The 19,126-nt window shown below is 46.7% G+C and overlaps 2 protein-coding genes and 1 long non-coding RNA gene across 8 annotated transcripts; 1 reads left to right on the forward strand and 2 right to left on the reverse strand.

Annotated features, from left to right (window-relative positions):
* Positions 1 to 1,371: 1,371 nt before the first annotated feature.
* On the reverse strand, positions 1,372 to 5,803 carry KCNRG (potassium channel regulator). The gene is made up of 2 exons (XM_009942779.2): positions 5,216 to 5,803; positions 1,372 to 3,298 (listed from the first exon to the last, which is right to left on the reverse strand). The coding sequence occupies exons 1-2, from the start codon at positions 5,791 to 5,793 to the stop codon at positions 3,046 to 3,048; spliced, it is 831 nt and encodes a 276-aa protein (XP_009941081.1). The 5' UTR covers positions 5,794 to 5,803; the 3' UTR covers positions 1,372 to 3,045.
* Positions 5,791 to 18,308, reverse strand: TRIM13 (tripartite motif containing 13). 6 transcript variants are annotated; one of them, XM_075421441.1, is made up of 2 exons: positions 18,290 to 18,308; positions 5,791 to 8,675 (listed from the first exon to the last, which is right to left on the reverse strand). In XM_075421441.1, the coding sequence occupies exon 2, from the start codon at positions 8,670 to 8,672 to the stop codon at positions 7,443 to 7,445; it is 1,230 nt and encodes a 409-aa protein (XP_075277556.1). In that variant the 5' UTR covers positions 8,673 to 8,675; positions 18,290 to 18,308; the 3' UTR covers positions 5,791 to 7,442. The 6 variants fall into 6 exon arrangements, with proteins under 6 accessions (XP_075277556.1, XP_075277518.1, XP_075277524.1 ...); XM_075421403.1 differs by lacking the exon at positions 18,290 to 18,308 and adding an exon at positions 12,620 to 13,246; XM_075421409.1 differs by lacking the exon at positions 18,290 to 18,308 and adding an exon at positions 12,435 to 12,518.
* LOC142361442 (uncharacterized) lies at positions 12,626 to 18,985 on the forward strand. The gene is made up of 3 exons (XR_012764069.1): positions 12,626 to 13,780; positions 15,844 to 15,940; positions 17,595 to 18,985. It is a non-coding gene; the product is annotated as an uncharacterized LOC142361442 (long non-coding RNA).
* Positions 18,986 to 19,126: the final 141 nt, after the last annotated feature.

A 19,126-nucleotide genomic window follows, 5' to 3' on the forward strand; every position in this document is an offset into this window, starting at 1 on the left:
GCACTAGCCCTTCGCAAGTTGTGTTACTGAAATGGTTGTACCAAATATTAATTTTGCCAAAGCCATGGAGCATGAGTGATGGCATAGGGTAAAACTCCAGGGCTTTTTTAAAATGGAAATATTTAATATTTTCTTTGACTTTATTTAAAACAAAAGGTAATCCAAACTTCAGTTTTCAAAGTGGCTGCTACAGCAAGGAAAATAATCTCACTATTTCTGCTGCAGGTGAAGTAGCATAATTTTGTTACTGCAAGAGGTTCTGAAACTCATCCCAATTTCCACTGCTGCTATCAGAGATCATTTAAGGCGTGATATTTAAATACAGCCTCAAGTTCATGTTTTTCCTTTCCCTTTTGTCTTGTGTTTCTTGCTGTTATTGGCAAGTCTCTTCACCAGCAATATTCCCAGTCACTGACTCACTCAATACTCATCATCATTGCTTTCAGTTTTGTCCCAGTTTGAGGCATGGGAACTCTTCTGGAAAGTCAGTACATGGACCTCAAAATGAACTTAGAAAATCTAAGTAGCGTTGTCTTTGTAGTAAGAGCAACCTCTCAGGACAGTGATACCATACAGCTTGTCTGCTGCGTCACTCAAACGCTGCCATCAGCAGTCTGACCTCAAAGTCCACCATGACAGGCCATCTGGCACAGAGCTTCTTCACAGAATCACGGAACGGGCCAGGCTGGAAAGGACCTCCAAAGATCACCTGGTCCAACCTTTCATGGGAAAGGGAGCCCAGGTGAGATTATCTAGCACACTCATGCTCAACATGACCTGGCAGTGTGCACTCGCAGCCCAGCAGGCCAACCGTATCCTGGGCTGCATCAAAAGCAGCGTGGCCAGCAGGGCGAGGGAGGGGATTCTGCCCCTCTGCTCCGCTCTGGTCAGACCCCACCTGGAGTCCTGCGTCCAGCTCTGGAGCCCTCAGCACAGGAAAGACAGGGAGCTGTTGGAGCAGGTCCAGAGGAGGCCACAAAAATGATCCGAGGGCTGGAGCACCCCTCCTGTGAGGAAAGGATGAGAGAGTTGGGGCTGTTCAGCCTGGGGAAGAGAAGGCTGCAGGGAGAGATCTTATTGCAGGCTTCCAGTACTTGAAGGGGTCTACAAGGAAGCTGGAGAGGGACTCTTTATAAGGGCAGGAGTGACAGGACAAGGGGTAATGGCTTTAAACTGAAAGAGGATAGATTTAGATCAGATATAAGAAATTGTTTACTCTGAGGGTGGTGAGGCACTGGCACAGGTTGCCCAGAGAAGCTGTGGATGCCCCCTCCCCGGCAGTGTTCAAGGCCAGGTTCAATGGAGCTCTGAGCAACCTGGTCTGGTGGAAGGTGTCCCTGCCCATGGCAGGGGGGTTGGAACTAGATGATCTATAAGGTGCCTTCCAACCCAAACCATTCTACGATTCTATGACCCTGTCCAATCACACCTTGAAAACCTCCAGCAATGGGGACTCCACCACACCCCTGGGGAGGTTGTTCCACTGAATCATGGTTCTCACTGTAAAAAAATGTCTTATATCAAGATGAATATGAACATATTGACATTATTGACAAAAAAATCCCACTTGAACTGAAAGCATTCACTCTTGTGTTCCTCAACATTTATTACATTATATAACCTGTAAGCAGCTTAGGAGATGTAGTCCCATAATCACGTTATTCTCAACCCAGAAAGCCCTAGAACAAGCAAAGTGGACCTCACTGTTGCCACTGAACTTCTGAACTTGCATCAAGCTTAAATGCACTACAGTGGTAGCAAAAGAAGAGAGATGTCCGATAGTGGCACCACCAGTCTGGGAAGATCCCTTTCACTGAAACTCCTAAGGGGAAGAAACAGGCAGGTGATTCCCACCACCCACCCCCATTTTTAAGTGGTGCAAATGAAGTAACAAATTCACATTTTAAAGCTAATGAAAAGCCAGATCTAATTAGTGAGCCAAGAAAGCCCAGGCAAGCTCTGCTTGACTGTTTGTAACTTTGGAAAGATGGTGTTTTATCAACAACAAAAGTCAGACTCAAATAATGAATCCTTGAAGTTATTGCTATCTTCTTTCCCTGCCTTGAAGGGAGGACAAAAAATTCTTAATTTGTAAGGCCTCATTAACTAACCTCTCCTGGTACCTGAGCTAATTTTGGCATCTTTACAAAGCATTGTACAGGGCCAACACTCCCAAGGCTTTTAAAGCCACTTCTGCCAAGCCTTCCTCCTAAATATGTTTTGCATTTAGCAAGCGTTAAGAAATCCTTTGTTTAAAACCGTACTAGCTCTTCCATCTGAAGGACTATCACATTTTCATTCTTTTCAGTGTTAAAGCTCTAAAAATTAACTGACCCTTTGTTCACAAAAACCTTTATCATTTAATTCTCAGCACTGAAGGGCTGCTTAATGCCTTTGGAGTGGGAGGAGAGGACAGAGGAGCATTCTGTGAGAGACAGTAGCGCGTTATTTCATGGACACTAGCGGTGGCTTCACGCCACGTTCCCGTGTCTGGAGTCACACAGCAATACAACATGGGATGTTGCTGCTACGTTGCTTTCAGCTAACTGCAAGACAATCAGTGTATGTGTATCTTTTGAAAGTAGAAGCAATATCCAGTCGTCGGGGTTTGCATTCCTCCTCCAGCCACTTCTCCAAACTGTTGGGATGACAGTTGTGTCAAGCTGTTATTTCTTCATGTATTATCACATATTTAAAATCTACTGACAGATTAGCACAGAACATAAAAACTATTTTCTAGAAGGAATGGCTGATTTTTTGTGAGTCCTAGAATGAATTTTAGCCACAAACAAAAACAAGCCTTGAAAATGCTGGAATCTGCTCCACAAAACCAGTATTGAATCCATGGCTCTTTTATTTAAAGTTGAAGCGGGTGGAGTGGTAAAAGGCAGGAAAGCAATTTTCTTTCCTGAATACTTGAAAAAAAACAAAACTCTGTTTGTTTGTTACTTCCCTCGATAGTTGCAGTTTCAAACAAGCCAAGAGAAAAAGGCCACTAGTGCTGACACACCCCTCTTCCACTTTCAAATATGAAAGGAGAAGCCTTTATTTCCCTTTCTGCGCTTGGCTTCTCTTTGCCTGTGCTATCCCGGAGCTCCCTGGGGTTTGGTCCACTGTGATGGTAAGGCCTGCTGGCCTCTTCATCCTTTCGAAACTGTAACATTCGACTTTTTCTTCACTGGAGATGGTCCTGGCACTTATGAGGTGAAATCCATCTTTGAGTAAAGTGTCAAGCAGCAGGCCTAGCACATTCGTACCGTTAATCAGCTTTCTATTATCAGGCTTTATGGAAACATACCTAAAATACAAAAAAAACCCAGTTACAACACACTTTAATTACTTCTTGAAGGATGGAATCAATTTTTTTAAAACAAACCAGGTCCTCAGATGGTGCGAGTCAGCACAGCTGCATGGGTTTACAGCAACCAGGGCTCTGGGGTTTTTTTCCTCCTTTGAGGACAATCTAGCTCTTTCCCTCATTATAAGAACAGTAATTCTCAGTTCATCCAGTAACATGTTGGGGAAGAAGCACTGCTCTTTGACCCCCACACCAAAACTTACTTTCTTAAGAAACATCTGTGATAACCTCCATCTCATTTCATTGAATGGAGGAGAGGTGAATGGCATGCTCTGTATAATGCTGCAACAGTTTTTCAGGCAAGAGTAAATGACGGAAAGGACAGTGAAGTCACGCTCACCCCAGCAGCATCACTTTTCATTACACGGGATCGCTCTCTACAAACAGTGACATTTATTGCAAAGTTACCTTGTACAGCAGGTCTTGTGGTAACAAGTATGGAAATCATTTTCACATTGCCTCAAATGATTTTACTTGATATAAAGTACAGTTTAAGAATCTATCCAGACATTTTGAGGAACAGAGGTCAGGTAAAAATACTATTACAAAATACATAAGCTGACAGGGGTGAAACTGTTCCACAGCTCATGGGAAAGTACACCAAACATTCATGGAAAGCACTAAAAAGGCAAAACAGTCACCACAAAGACTAAGTCAATAGAAATTCAGCAGGCAACATAATCAAACTTCACTTCTTTCATTACTCAAGATAAGCTTTTCTATTGATCCACAGAGGAAAATTTTTACAAAGTCTGAAGAAACAAAGGAAGAATCAGGAACATTTTCCTCACTATTTAAGTTGCCCTAAGTTACTCAACCAATTGTTAGTCCATTAAAATCAGTAATACATTATAAAGTTAAGGTTTGGCATATAAATGTATGTTGCTTTGCAAATGCAAAGTAGTTTTTCTTCTACTTTCTTAGCTAAAGAAAGCTAGAAGAAACATAAAGTTTATTATTTATTTTAAATAATCAAAAGACTGCTGTGTTCATTCATATATTCAGAGAAAATAACCCTTTTGGAAATATTTCAGTGAAATTCCCATAAAATTCCAGATGTTCTAACAGCCACAGAGGACAAATCAGGTTACATTTTCTTATACAGTAGGAACACGTCTCCAAACAATAGAGACATCCAGCAAAAGCTTGTTTAAAAAAATCTAAGTTGTCATTAGAATACGATACTGCTATCACAAAAATCACTGATATACAGTAATCTTCATAAAAACAGAACCTGGCTCTGAATTCAAAGAAAACCCACTGTGTAGCATATAGTTAATAATCTACCCCTTCTCCCTCCCTCCAAGAAAAGGCTCTCCAAAAGCTTTCCAGTCCCTGATTTCTGTCTTAGTTCCACTGGTGTTTTTAACCTGTTTAGCCATTCTCTTTTTCCTCTTTTCCATACGAAAGTCTTTTGGACCATGAGCTGGTGGAGACTTTCGGCTTCCCCAGTAGTTCACTCCTTATTTTGTTTCCTTTGCTTCATTTTACTCTGTGTTTTTCAAGTCCTCTAGAAGGTCACTGATGCTGTGAAATTCTAAAGCCTGGGACAGCAAGTGAGGTGGAAAGAGCAGAGAGAGAGAAAGCCCCAACAGAACTCAAAAACAAGCATCAAGAACAGTATTTTAGAAAGCTGAAGAACAGGCAAATATCAGTGTAACAGAAATTAAACTGGGTATTTCAGAACTAGAAAAAGATAACATTAAACTAGCAGAAAGAAGGAAATCTATTTCTTTTATCTCAGACAGCTGTCTGATAGTTTCTTTAACACAAGCTTTGCTAGCACACAGCGCACACTTCATGAACTGGAAGTCACAAAGACATTTCCATAAAGAGAAGTCAGACTGGGGAGAGTACCTGGCCACAAACTGGTCACCAGCAGAGTAGTCAGTACCACACCGAAAAACCATGTCGTGATGAGATGGTCTTTCCAAAGGAACTGGAACAAGTGGTTTCTGAGAAGGAAAAGGGCTGTTCCAGCTCTGTCCTGATTGCTGCCCTGTAAACACAGTGATCTGTTCAGCTAGAGTCTCCACAGTGGTACTGCAGGAGCCAAAGATCCGGAAAAAGGCCTGCATCTCTTGGAGAGAGAAACGCACTTCCAAGATCTCCAGCCTCGGCTTCAGCAAGTGTTCCTGGCTCAGGAGGTCGGCCAGAGGGTAGAGCCCATAGAATTCTGCTTCTCTCTGCAGCCTCTGATAGTCTGAGAAATCGGTAGGTAAGGAGACCTGGAGAGTCCTCAGGAAGTCCATGATGTAACTAAACAAAGTTCCATCTCTGTCCACAAAAAACTCTCCATTCACCAGTTTAAATTCCCAGTCATCATTGTTCAACATCCGCGCTAGCCTGGACTCAGGGAACTGCTGCAAGGTGGAAGCCTGGGTTACAAATCTCACACCTCCGACGCTCAGAACTACCACCTCTCGATTACTCATTGCTCTCTCAGCCACTCAAGAATTGTAACTCTCTGATCTACATGTTTCTGACTTGATCTTTCCTAACCTGCAAGACAACCGCAGCTGCAAGAACCATTCAGTGCTTTTAGCAAAATGTTTGGAGTGAGGTGTGGAACAGCAACAGGATTCCCAGGCAACAAAGATGTAAATATCATGTGCAGTAGTTTTGTTTGCAGGGTTTGGTTGCTTGGAAACTTTGACTCTTGGAATTTAATGTTTTAGTTTTGAAATGAACAGCTTGCAAGGACTACTAGAAGACAGTGAATTGACCGTCACAACTTATTAAACCTTGAGAGGCCAACGAATATCCCGAAAGTATGGCACATGTTACATTTGTTTCCCAGAAATGTCAACTAAATGTTTTCATTCTATATATTGCTGCTCATAGGACCACAGCAAGAAGAGGCTAGATGTGCTTCAAGCAATGTATTTCAGTATGGTAAGCTCTTAAAGAAAGGCATTTCAGAGAAGTCTAGCTTCCAGTTCACTTTAAATCACTGTTATCTTACAGCTGAGTCAATACACTCACAAAATTCAATTAATTCCTGAAACAAGGTACACAAAAATACAGTAACAGTAGAAGAGCCTATATATGTTCCAGCACTACAGCACTTCCAAAGACCAACAACATCCACACTCCTGTCACGCTGTGCACTCTGTTCCAAGGAATCGTCCCATCATTCTCCCTGGCTTTTGGAATTACGATCTGCAGAGACACAGAGGGAGCAGAGACAAACTGCTCCACCTGCCACCTTTGTGAGGCTCGAGCTGCCTTCGTGTGGCTGACCGGTCCATGCCTTTCACCACACTGCACTGTTTACAGTAAGGCCACTTTTTAAAGAAAGTGTGGCTGCAGAGAAACGTGGATCTAACAAGACAGCTGAAGTTACCCCAACAATTTCATGCTGGAAAAGTAAACTGCAAAGTATGTACTGTCTGCAAAGTTCATACTACCTTGCAGCTTGTTCTTCTCTTATCAACCTCAACTGATTTCTCTTTACCCCTAGAATTTATGCTTGCCCTGAAGATATATTTTTGTATAGAACATGTAAACAATAACCAATATCTACAGCAATCTGAATGCAAGGGATAATTACAACATTTGGTTATACAAAAAATACATGTATCTATTTCAGCGAGAAGTAACATCCTCAGATAGAAAGTGGATCCAGAACGTGAACGATGCACTCTGTATTTTGCAGGGGACGGGCAGTCCCCAAGAAGCCTCTCAGTACAGCGCTCTTCTCAATCACAACCATTCTTCCTCTTTCCAAACCACCTCCCAGTTAGCAAAAAAAAAAAAAAAATTAACTGTGACTTTTTAGGAAGTGGCACTTTTTGTTGTGTTCTACAATTACATTAATATTAAACTAAGTACACAGTTTGGCCTTATGATTTGGTAAGAAATACGATTTACAGTCAATAATATTCCCATAATTGCCACTGACAAAAGAATCCAGAAACAACGTGTTCTTCAAAGCTCCATTTCATCTTCCAGTTTATTCGTGCTCAAACGATGCAAACAGCATGAATGTTCCCACTGGAAGTCTTTAAAAAACAATTAATTTTAAGAAGTTCTACGTTTTCTTCACCAGATCTCTCTTCATTCTTGTATTTCAGCAGGGACTTTACAAGAGTTTATATTTGCACACAAACTGTGCAACATTATCCAGTACAACCAACGTATAGTTTTTACACTTTTCTCTTAGAAGTGAAGCTCCATCTGTCATCTGTTCCCAGTAAAAGACAGCATGATCTGCTATCTCCACTGTATCTGCCAAATAGGACAAGCTAATTGTAAAGAACTGAGATTTCCAGCACTGGAGATTGTCAACGACTGACTCCACGAAGGACATTCTGGTGACAGCAAGAATAAACAAGCAAATAAGAGAGGTCACTATAAATCTGCGCGAAAAGACTGAGGGAATTTTGAATTTAAGAGTGCTGTTTTCCTGCGGTAAGGAAAGTTTGTCCACATCCACTAGTTTTATTCCATTCCACTGGCTGGTATCAAAGCTCTTCATCGTAGGGCTGATGTCCACGCTGGAACAAGGTAAAGGGGTTTCTTTGAGCATCTTGATTTTTTCCCTGAACTCCTGCATCTGTTGCAGAAATATAATGGGTTCAGACACATCTTTGAAGGCCTCTGCGATGTTAAAAGCCATCCGCTGCTCTTGCAGAATTGTGTTCAGTTTATTGATTTCCGGATCATAGGCCTGCATCACCGCCAGCTTCATGGTCTCAAAGTCAGAGAGAATCTCATTTCGTTTCTGCTCCAGCGTGTGCTGCAGCTTCTCAAAGAACTCCTTCACTTTGTCAGAATCTTTGGTCAGCATCTGCAGAGCCTTCCTCTTACTGGTTTCCAAGGTATCCAGCCGCGAGAGGGCATCTCCACAGTGCCAGGTTTCAAAGCCCTGAAACAGGGTTTCAAAAGCCCGCTTCTCCTGGGAATAAGCCTCTTCGATAGAACAGAACACGTGCTTTGTATGGTCACCACGGGTGGCACAAACCCCACAGATCAGCTGCATGTCTGTCCGGCAAAAAATGTTAAGGGGTTGCGCGCTGTGCACTTTGCACACAGGCATTTTTGGAGTGACTTTGATTTTGTTGTACTTCTCCACGATACCTTTCAGGGAATAGTTGACTTGCAAGCTGCTGACTCCGGTAACGGGAGTTTCCTTCCTGCACGTGGGGCACTTGAAAGGGGACGGCCTCCAAAGCACATTCCGCACGTTTCCCTCAAGAATTCCTTCCAGGCACTTTCTGCAGAAGTTGTGTGAACAGGGCAGGACACGAGGATCGTCAAACAGGCTACAGCAAATGGGACAGGTGAGGTCCTCCTCTAGCAGCTCCATCATGTCCTAGGAAAGAGAAGAAAGATGATAACAGAACTTACAAAATCTGTTTCTCCTCCAGGGAAACCGCGCAAAAAACAATGCCCATCCAAGACAAAGCTCAGTGAGAAAAGGATCTGCTTTTTTCTCGAGTATCCTTAAGACAGAGCCTCAGCTGGGTTCTTGCAACCAGTCCAGTTAGCTGTGGTATCTGGCCACCAGATGGCAGGCACAAAGTCGGCTCCCTGTCCAGGCAGAACCATTTTTGGCTTCTCAGCTAGCAGTGCAGGAAAAATAGGCTTGCCAAACCCAGCAAGGACTTTGAATGAAAATAACTCATGTATTCATAATAACAGTTCAAGACTTACGTCTTTCTTCACTGATGCAATACCCAGAAACTGAATTTTCACAAGAGACCCAGGTGATACGCCATATGATATGATTTGATTACTCTCTGCTTGCTCAGCTCATCCAAAGTTTATGTTTCAAACCTCATGGACCCCTACTCTAAGAAGGCAATATTAAAGGTGACTGAAAAAGCCCAGCTTCATAATTTCTTCACCTACAGAATATGTGATGTGGCTCTTTGCTCTACCTGCGAAGACAAAGGGGAGTCACCACTAACTTACAAAGTTAGCTTTTCTCTTGCTCCTGCAGTATTTGTAAACAACCAAGTGCACGTGTTATCGTTGAGCTACTCGGCACAAAGTTAAAATAATTCAAAGAACAACTGCCCATAACCCTTGATAACTCATCGTGAAACAAAACTGTTAACCGTTTTTACTCATCCGCAATCTCTACTTCCAAATCCATTCTCGCAGCAATTTCTTTTTGCGGACAGGACCTACAGGAAGAGGATTTATCACGTACTTCTTTGTCCTGGAAAGTCTGAGTGAAGGGACCCAGCACACTACTCTCCCGGTGCCTCTAGCCAAAGCGAAGTTCTCAGATGCAGACACCTTATAATTTACAGCATGCTCTAGGAAAACAAATAGCTAATGAACACCAAAATGGGTGATGGTTTGTATTAGCCAAAACTCTCAAACACTTAGTTTTGAGCTATAATTAGAAAGATGCTTCCCTTGTATAAATTCCTTCCATATTATACAATATGTATTCATCCATATATGTAATAAAATTCCTGTTATAGATTAAACAATGTATCACAGAAAAGAGCATGAAAGTAGGCCTGTGACAGTAAGGCATATGAATGAGCTCTTTTAATTAGTTTGTATGTTATTATTAAGGTTCTTCTCCCCTCAAAGAGATAAAAAGTGGCAAGCACGGGAGCCAAGAGGAGAGCTGTAGAGCAAGATCCACGCTGCACAGGACAAAAAGAGCAATAAAATCAATGCCAAAGCAAAGATAACTACAGGGAAGAAAAGCAAGGTCAGCTCTGAGTTTCTTTCACAAGAAAGCAGATATAGTCCCAGTGAGACTTCACAGTGAAAGGGCTGTTCTTGAAAGATGTCAGCAAACCTCCCATGCTTCTCCAGTGACGAGGAGGATTCCCCACGCCTGTTTGGACAAGGAGAGGCTGAAAACGTTGCCAGCTTTTCTACTCAGCCTCAGGACGGAGGTCGTAAGGCAGAAGGTGGCCACCACTACAGCTAGGGGATAAAGGCCCAGAGAAAAGGTCTAATGGCTCCGTTTACCGCCAAAGTTTTCCTGTAAGGCCGCAGATCCCATTCAGAAACTTCATTTTCTGTGGGAAGAAAATAATTCTGAAGCGCCCCTCAGTGCTAGAACAATCAAGGTTTCTCTTCCGTCCTCCTCCTACTGATGAACAGAATGGGGTGGCAGGAAGAGGCTGATGTTGCCCCTATACTCTTGAGTCTTCTGCTTCATGAATAGTTACCTCTTCCCCACTTGTACTCACAGCTTTTAGCCATGGTAGCAGCACAAAGGTCCGTTGTGCTCATGTGTTGAGAGGATAATAACTACAAAACTAAAATGGCACTTCCCCATCTTTCAGTAAATGGAAATTCACAATGCAGAAAATATTTGCTGTGGTCCGTCTCCTTTATCAGGGAGAATTTTACTTCTTACTTGGGGAGCTGGAAAAGCAGCTTTGCATGCCTGACAGCGAGGGCTGCAAACCACTGCAGAAAATGCTTACTACAACACGTTCCATCAAAATTGCAGGACAAACACTGAAGGCTTTCATGCTCCTAAAAATACAAAAAAACATATACAAAAAGATTTTGTGATCCAAATAAAACTGTCCTGGTGCATTCCAACGCCACTTATCCAATTAAATAATTATGTTTTAGAAATATAATTGAACTTCAAAAACACTGTATGACAGCATTAGAACTTAGGATTTTAAAAAAAGAAGTCGACAAGCGTTTTTCTTCCTCTTTTACCACACCACCAGTAACACCACACCAAAACCACTGAAAACTTGCAGGACTGGTTGGGACAGCTGAACTTCTGTCTTCTTCAGGACATTAATTTCAGAGAGTAAGTTGCCTGGAGATTGAAACATCCTCTGGTATTAACAGCTTGGTATTTGTGTGAGGAACTACAGCAACATTTCAACTTTTCCATTGGAAATTTCTCTGGGTAGCTTCCGATCCAGGTTTGGACGGAATTCCCCACTCGCAGCACACGGGCCAAAAGGCAGAGCCTGAGCTGCGCAAACCCTCTGGGTACAAACCCAGCAGATGTCAGCCATCAGCAAGAGCAACTTGCATAGTTTTATCGCTAGGAAGAAGAATGGCAAAACAAATCAAACCATAAAAGCAAAACCAACCACAGTAGCTTTTTCCCACGCTCCAGAAGAAATTCATCTAGCATGCTTCTCAGCACAGAAGTTGGGTTTATCGGCCAGCAGCGGGCCGAAAGCAAAACCAAAATTTCACCAAGCTTCAAACAAAACAAAAAGATAGGTCTCGAGTTACGAGTTTCCTGCGATGGCGTGTAAGTATTCTAAATAAAGCTTGACCGAGCCAGGCCGCACTTCCACGAGCAGCTGAGCTAGGCAAGGAGAGATCCCGGGCTCCCTTCCTTCACAAGCACCCCGCTCCTTGGCAGGATCTCCTGCGAGCAACTTCTCCAGCCTTCTGTCAGACTGGGTGTGCTGCGTCAGCCCACAGCAGGGTCCCGCAGGGGCGAGACAAGGCGGGGGGACGGCAGCTGGGAGCTCGCCCTTCCAGCAGCGTCGACCCGAACTCTGCTCCCCGCAGCGAGAGGAGCCGAAGCCCGGCGGAGGGTCAGCGCAGACGGTTCAACGCGGAGCGACTGACCTCGGCCACAAAGAGCCGAGGAACGTGGCCGTGCTTTAAACCGGTTATTCCACGGCCGGAGTCCTTCCCGGGAGCAGCAGGCAGATCCGGCACCCTCAGCCTCCGGAGGGGCGGCAAGGCCCGGAGAAACGAGCAACGCCGGCTCAGCGCGGTCACGGCCCCGCGGGCGCGGCTGGGCAGCGCCGGGGCACGCTGCAACAACCCCCCCCCCCCCCCCCCCCCCCCCCCCCATCCCGGGGGGATCCTCGCCGCCCGCCGCAGCCACGGCGTTCCCCCGCCGCCCGCCGCGGCCTGCCCTGAGGCCGCAGCCGCTCCGCCGGGGAGCCGCGGGGTGCGGGCCTGCTGCGGGAGGAGGGCCGCGGCCGGAGCAGCCCGCCGAGCCGCCGCCGCGGCCTTCACCCGCCCAGCAGGGCCCGGCCCTCGCCGCCGCCGCCGCCCCCGCTACTCACCGTCCTGGCCCCAGCCGCCGCCCCCCGCTCCGGGCCCGGGCTGCAGCCGTCGCTCCCGCCCCCCGCCGCCCGGCCCGGCCCCGTCTCACCTGGGCGCGGCGCGGTCAGCGGCAGCGGGCGATGCGGAGGGCCGCCATGCGCCGGCCGCCCCGCCGCACGCCCCTCCTCGCCGCGCCCCGCCGCTCGGCCCGGGAGGGGCGGGCAGGCCCCGGCCCGCAGAAGCGATCCCCCGGCCGCCGCTGCCCGCCGGCGCGGACGGGGCGCGCCCACCCACCTTGGCCGGCGGCCGCTGAGCCGGCCCCGGGGCAGGAGCTGCCGCGGCTGCTGCTCCGCCGCTCGCCTGGGAGCGGCAGGGGAAGGCGGCGGGGCTGCCGGGGGACCGGAGCCTAAGCCGGCGGCGGGGGTCTGCAGCCCGAGGCGGGGCCGCCCGTTCCTCCGCCGGGGCGTTTGCGGGTTTCTGCAGTCGGTGAGCGCTGCTAAGCCCGGCCTCGGGCCGCGGTGCGCAGCGGCAGGCCGGGCGCTGCTGGGCGGCAATCCCGCTGGGCGTCTTCCACCTCTTCCTGAAGAAAATAACGGTATCGCGGCCGGGTGTCCTGGCGCGCTTCGTCCGGGGACGGAGATGGGCTCCTTTTCGCCTTGAGGCGCTGGCTGCGCCATCTCCTACCGGTGAAGGTGTCGGAGAGGAGCGCGGCCTGTCAGACCCACGCGGGGCTCCCGCGACGGCACGGACTGGTCCCAGCGAGCCGCAGGGACCCCGCGTCCGCCTGGGAGGACCCGCTAGTTACAGGGCTACGAAACCACGGCTGGAAGCGCCGAGACCGCGGAGGACCTTTGCGATCTGTATCTTTTTTGCAGTCCTTCAGTTAGTTCCCAGTCAACGGGTCTCACGTCGCAGCCAAACTGAACTCAACTTTCGAGTCAGGCTTTGTGAAACACAACGTCAAAAGCTGTTCCGAAACGCAGGCGCTCTGCCTCCTGCACCCCTGTCACTCCCCTGCTCCGCACTCACCCACCACAGTCACGTCACTCGCCGGCATGGGGGGGACTGTTCACGTTCAGGACCACCCGCACAAGTGTCGTCACAGGCTAGACCCTGTTTCTATCGAACGAATCTCTCTCACACACCTGACACCTTTCTTCTGATTGTTTAGGAATCTGGGTTTTAAAAGCCACTCGATAACACGCTGAGGCTGCGGTTCCCCAATTTACTGCAGCCAGAAGGAAGAGCTCTCCTCTTCCTTGCCCTCCCTCCTGCGGCCTCCACCCGCGCTGGCCTGCCCTCTCAGCTGGACTCATCGGGGGTAGTTTGGTCAAGGACAAGTATTTTCAAACACCCCCCTCAGAGTGCTCACACCCTTGGGCGTTTCATCCCACATCTACTGCAGAACGGCCCCGGAAGGTAGAGGTGCTGCACTAAAGCAACCAGGACCTTCAGGTACACTTCAGCATCCTGCTTCTTTATTCTTAATTGTCCAGCATCTTCTTTGCCATTTGTTAAAAACAAGTAGTTCTGGGTAGTTTTTGAACAGTGATAATTTAATCCATTCCTCAGCTACCCAAACTGCGTTCAAGTGACATCCCAATGCTTGCACATTTACATTTTCCAAGTAACCCCAGTCCACGCTTTCCCAACAGCCATTTTTATATCAAGAATTTCTTGATTCTACTAATCCTCTCCGTAATTTTATGGTTAAAGATATTAACAGCAACATGGCATTTCAGATTCCTCATTCATCATTAAGTTCCCGTATTTCTCGTATAACATTTTTCCTGATATATTTTTAGAGTACATTTTATTCTTCATTAATTCTTTGGACTGGTCCTACTCTGTCTCCTTAGAGACGAAGAAGGAGCTGTATGGGCAAAAGAGTGGACGCCTGCCTGCCCGGGATATCTCTTTTCATTAGGACCATCTGAAAATACTCTTGTCCCTCCTTGCCTGAGCTTTCGTCTGTCAAAGATGAAAGCTTGAACTTCTGGGCAAACACAGCACGGGATTTCTGCGCTTGGTGGACAGCCAGCACCGTACTTAAGGGTACCATGGCTGTCCCAAGCGTGATCAAATACAATTTGGGCATTTTGCTGCCTCTGTCTGACTGAGGGAGCTGCGCACAACCAACTGTTTTGCACACGCGCAGTTCCACCTTTCCGTGCTCTTTGTAACCCTTTGTTGAGGTTTCTCAACAGCGGTTTGCTTATGAGCTTGCATTCCCGCGTCTGAGGGAGCGCAGAGCGTCTTCCCCAAGCATCAGAGGCCATTTGCTGAAGCTTCAGAGAAAAGTTCTGGCTGATGGAAAAGAGCATTAATAGATCTGTGGTAATATTTCCCTATCTAATAAGGAAACAAAACCAAGGGAAATCTAGGCTCAAAGGAGAGGCCTGGCTTGAAGGGAAGTGTTAGGATAAATGTCACTTACCCTAAGTGTCACTTACCCATGGGACGGTTGAAAATACAGGAGTACGAGTTTGGAAGGAATTGTAAAATAGTGGCAACTTCCAGCTTTATGAGACAAGCACTGTGTTTGTTGTAAGACAACAGGATAGTGCCTGTTGTTACCTCTAAACTACAGAGAGAAGCCGGATCGTGGCTCTTCTACTAAGCCTTTAGACAGGACTTTCTGAGAATGAAGCTGCATGCTGTGGTCCAGCCAGTGACCTCAGAGCTGACTGCTGCTGCCCTTCTCACCTGTACCAGCTCTGCCAGCCCCCACAGATGCTCTACTGAGCTGATTCAACCCGTTCAGCCAGCAGAACCCTATTCCCTTTTCTTTGCCGGGGGGGGGGGGGAGAAGAGTTTTCTGCTGATTTAACGAGTTAAACCAGTTCAGTGCAAGATCAGGCAATCACCAGGTCTAACATCAGAGGAGTGAGGAAAAGAGGAACAAGATTTTTCCCTTTCTGCAGAAGCAAGCCATTAAGGGGACTCAAGCTGTAACAGGTAATTTTACCCCGAGAGGTAGATTCACAGGGGGTTAAGCCAAGCTGAGACTGTGCTACTGGCAAAAGAGATAATTCCATCCTTTTCGCTTCCCTTAGTCATGCTTTCCTGATGCCTCCTCTCCGCCGGCTCCAACATTCATGGGGCCACATGTTAGGCTAGATCCACTTGCCAACAGAGCTGAAAGCTAATCCAGTTAAAAACAAAACAAAAAAAGTTTTCAGCAGGATCAATTTTGGCAGCCAGCTGATCCCGCAGCCAAACAAACACCAATGCCAGGATGAGCCAGCGAGAGGGCCTGTTTCGGTGGCAGCCTGCACGCACGTCAGCATCAACCAGAACTGCCCTCACAGGCCAGAATTTCACAAATGCTTCCAGCCAGCTATTGCCAGCACCGCTGCCAAAAGTAACACAGCCTTGCCCTTCAGCCACACCAGCTGCTCATTCCGGGCCCCAGGCACCCCCTGTGCTGTGCTGGAGAAGATGTCTGGCACAAAACTGATTGATAAATGTAGATGGAGTTAAAAGCAGCTTTTCTTTGTTTTTTTTTCCCCTCCCAGGTTTGTATACCCCATCAGTAAGGCTTCTCAGAAGCCATGCTTCCACAGACCTACCAGATTGTAATTGTCTCCTAGAGGGAAACACCAAGGAAAAGAGGTGAGTTGAGGGCATTTTCCAGCCTTACCCTTGGCTGCAAGCCTGCCCACCGAAGGAGGTTAAGGCTTCACGTCCCGTGGCAGAGGTGTCAGAGCACACACAGAGTGCGCTCCAGCATCAGGACAGTGACTTCTAGAACCACACTGCTTTATTCAGCGGTGCTGGTGTGAGCGTACTCTCAAATGGAGAGGGACAATCTGAGATGTACGATGCGGGGAGCTAAATACGACAATAAATCTGCAAGAGCTTTGATGCCGATAGCAGCTTGGTAAGAAGATGCTGTAAGATAACACAAATAAACTATTCAAAACAGCTCTGTGTATCAAACACCTTACGCACGTATAAACGTTCCACAACTGTATCATATCTGACTACATTTCTTTTCAACAGATACATCTGGACTATATTAAATACTCCAAACGAGGGATCAGAGAAAGCAGTTTCTTGTTACTGTTCCATAAAAGCTACTTTTAATATGCATTGTAGAAATACCAGGCATTAAAAATCCATGAAGGATCATCAGTGATTGAAATGATCCACTGCTGGTTTGAGGTCTGAATTTCAGAGATTGCCTTGACATCTGCGGGGTCTCCGATGACTATTTTAGCGGTACTGAAAAGTTCTGTAGTTTTGCATACGGAACTTTGACCCACGCAGTTAACTAATACTCAACACTTTGACAGATTTCCTGCGGGGGGGGGGGGGGGGGAGGAGATCAATGATGAATTCAGTTATCTCCTTAGTGTAACCCTGTTTATTTACAAAGAATGTACAGCCACGTCCCATTTCCTTGCACGCAGAGGAAGCGAACGGGAGGGAGTACTGTGCGGCAGTCCAAGTTTGCTGCTCTCGCCAGGATGCTTGCCCAGAAGAAGCTGTCCCTTGGCTTTTTCTCAGGGCCATGCACCACTGCTTCTCCCACTGTCTGCTGGCTCTCGCACGGTCTTTCCGGTCCCGGACATGCACACAGGCAAACACAGCTGCAACCAATCTGTTCGCTCGCTGCCGCATTCGCAGGCAGTCCCTGGAGAAACCTCTCTGACTTTCCCCAAATTAGTGCTTGCTCATACGAGTTAGCTCATCCTAGCGCTTGGCCATGTAGCCCTGTGCCGTGGGCAGCGGTTTCTAGTTTTTAGCTTTCTGACGCCGTAAAAGAACTTAATTGCTCCTTCCTGAACGAAGCATGGCCAGCATGCCTGTTAGTTTTAACGAGGTTTGTGATTGCCTATAGATCAAAGCTCTGCTCCGGTGGGTTTTGCTTATATCGCATAAAGAGGAAAGGAGAAGTGACCTCCAAAGTAAATAGAACAACGAGGAACAAAATTAATTTTCATACACAATTTCTTCTATGACTTGGCAAGCGTCAGATTAACTGTATAAAACAGAAGACTTCCTACAGAATGTTAATCCTCACAAGAACACATTATAATGAAGATTTCAAAAGTACAAGCACAACCTGTTTTTCATCTGAGACCTTGTCTGTGTCATCTTCCAAACCACAGGCCTGACCCTGGGAGTGGAAGGATTGCTTTCAATAAACAGACCTTGATTTTCCAGTCCTGCACCATCACTTACTTCTGTGCAAGCTGCATGGAGACATGACTAAATCCATTCCAGCATATTTAATAACTATTTTTTTCATTGGTTTTCACAGGTGTAAATGCTTCCACAAAGCTCATGGCAGCGGAGAAGCAAGTCCCAGCGGTTTTTACTAGCAAGGCAAAGAAGAATGATTTTTCTGAGAACTGATTAGTTGTGTTGTATTGCATGCTGTAACAACGGGAGAGAATTCCCTTCTCTCGCGTGAATTTGGCGGGATCAGGGAACCTTTCTGGAACACACTTGTCCACAGCCTGCAGATTGACTTTGCGGAGCTAATGAGAGACAGTTGCATTTTGTGAACGAAGCTCTGAGCTAGAGAACAAAAGTTGATGACCATCATTTTCTTTCAGCAGGACCTCCAAACACGCCTGCATTTGTGAAATGGATGGGACCCGTCATTTTCCTCTTCTTCTAACATGGTTCCCAGACAAAATGTCTCTGCTGCTACTGTTCAAGGAAATAAAGTAAAAACCCTGCAAGCAACAAACATGTTTAGGCATGCTGAGCATAATTTTGCTTCCAGTGTGGGAGGGTCCTAAATACTTGGCCTCCCCAGTGAAAGAAATGCACGTTTAAGAAAGGCAGAAGCTGAATTAACCCTTCATTACCAAGCACAATTATACTTCTAAATATTGCAGCCCGGATCTTCAGTTCCTTGGGGCAGTTCTTCATGCGCTGTAAACATTTTGGTGTTCAAATATGCTCTAAACAGGCTGACGAATTTACATTTGCAAATATGTTTCTTACCAGCTGACCAGCCGACTTTTGCCCTACTTCCACTGGACCAACGTTGTTATCTGCTTGATTTTGTCCGGCGCCGAAGCCTTCGCTCAGGGCACGCGTACAGCTTTGCTGCTGTTCCTGCGCGACCCATTGTCACACTGAGCTGTCACCAGCTGCTCTCAGGGTGCTCAGCAGCTGAGCTCCGCACCTGGAGGGAGGCAGGACAGGCGCAGGGATGAGAGCTGCACTGACCTTCGTCCCCTGAGGCTTCCTGCCCACTGAGCACGTGTCGGCACTGGAGTCGATGTGCTCCAAAGCACCACCGGCAACTTCTCTGAGCTGCGGCATGCAGTTTACCCCACGAGTGCTGCAGCCTGCTGGCCTGTAAAACCAGCCTCTCAGGTTAAGCAAGCAGCGGAGCAGGAAACCGGCAGCAAGGCGCAGCCGGCCACTGCTCGTCAAAGCTCCATCCCCGTGAGTCCAACTGATCTGGCAATGCTAACCTCATGTGGCGAGATGCGTTTGTTTTCCCAGGGCTCATTTTGGGGAAAAAAGGACTTACTGGGGCACAGAGGAAAAAAATGGGATGGGGAGTCATTTGGAGGTTGAGTCTCTAAGTTTTTTTTATATTTTTTAAAGATATTAATGTTTGTCATTTAGCATTTACTGTAACAAACCCGCAGTGTGTGACAGGCAATAAAAATCCTGCAGTGACTTAAATGGGACTAATTATGTGAACAACAAGCTACCAATGAGAATCATGATGCCCTCCATACGAAATAAACAAACATCAGTTTCCATCTAATATTTACTTCTTAGAAGTTCCAGACTAATCCCATTTGGCATATTTTAAGGAAGTGA

The sequence above is a fragment of the Opisthocomus hoazin genome, chromosome 1 (genome assembly GCF_030867145.1).
Source record: "Opisthocomus hoazin isolate bOpiHoa1 chromosome 1, bOpiHoa1.hap1, whole genome shotgun sequence".
In the NCBI taxonomy this organism is placed as follows: Eukaryota; Metazoa; Chordata; class Aves; order Opisthocomiformes; family Opisthocomidae; genus Opisthocomus; species Opisthocomus hoazin.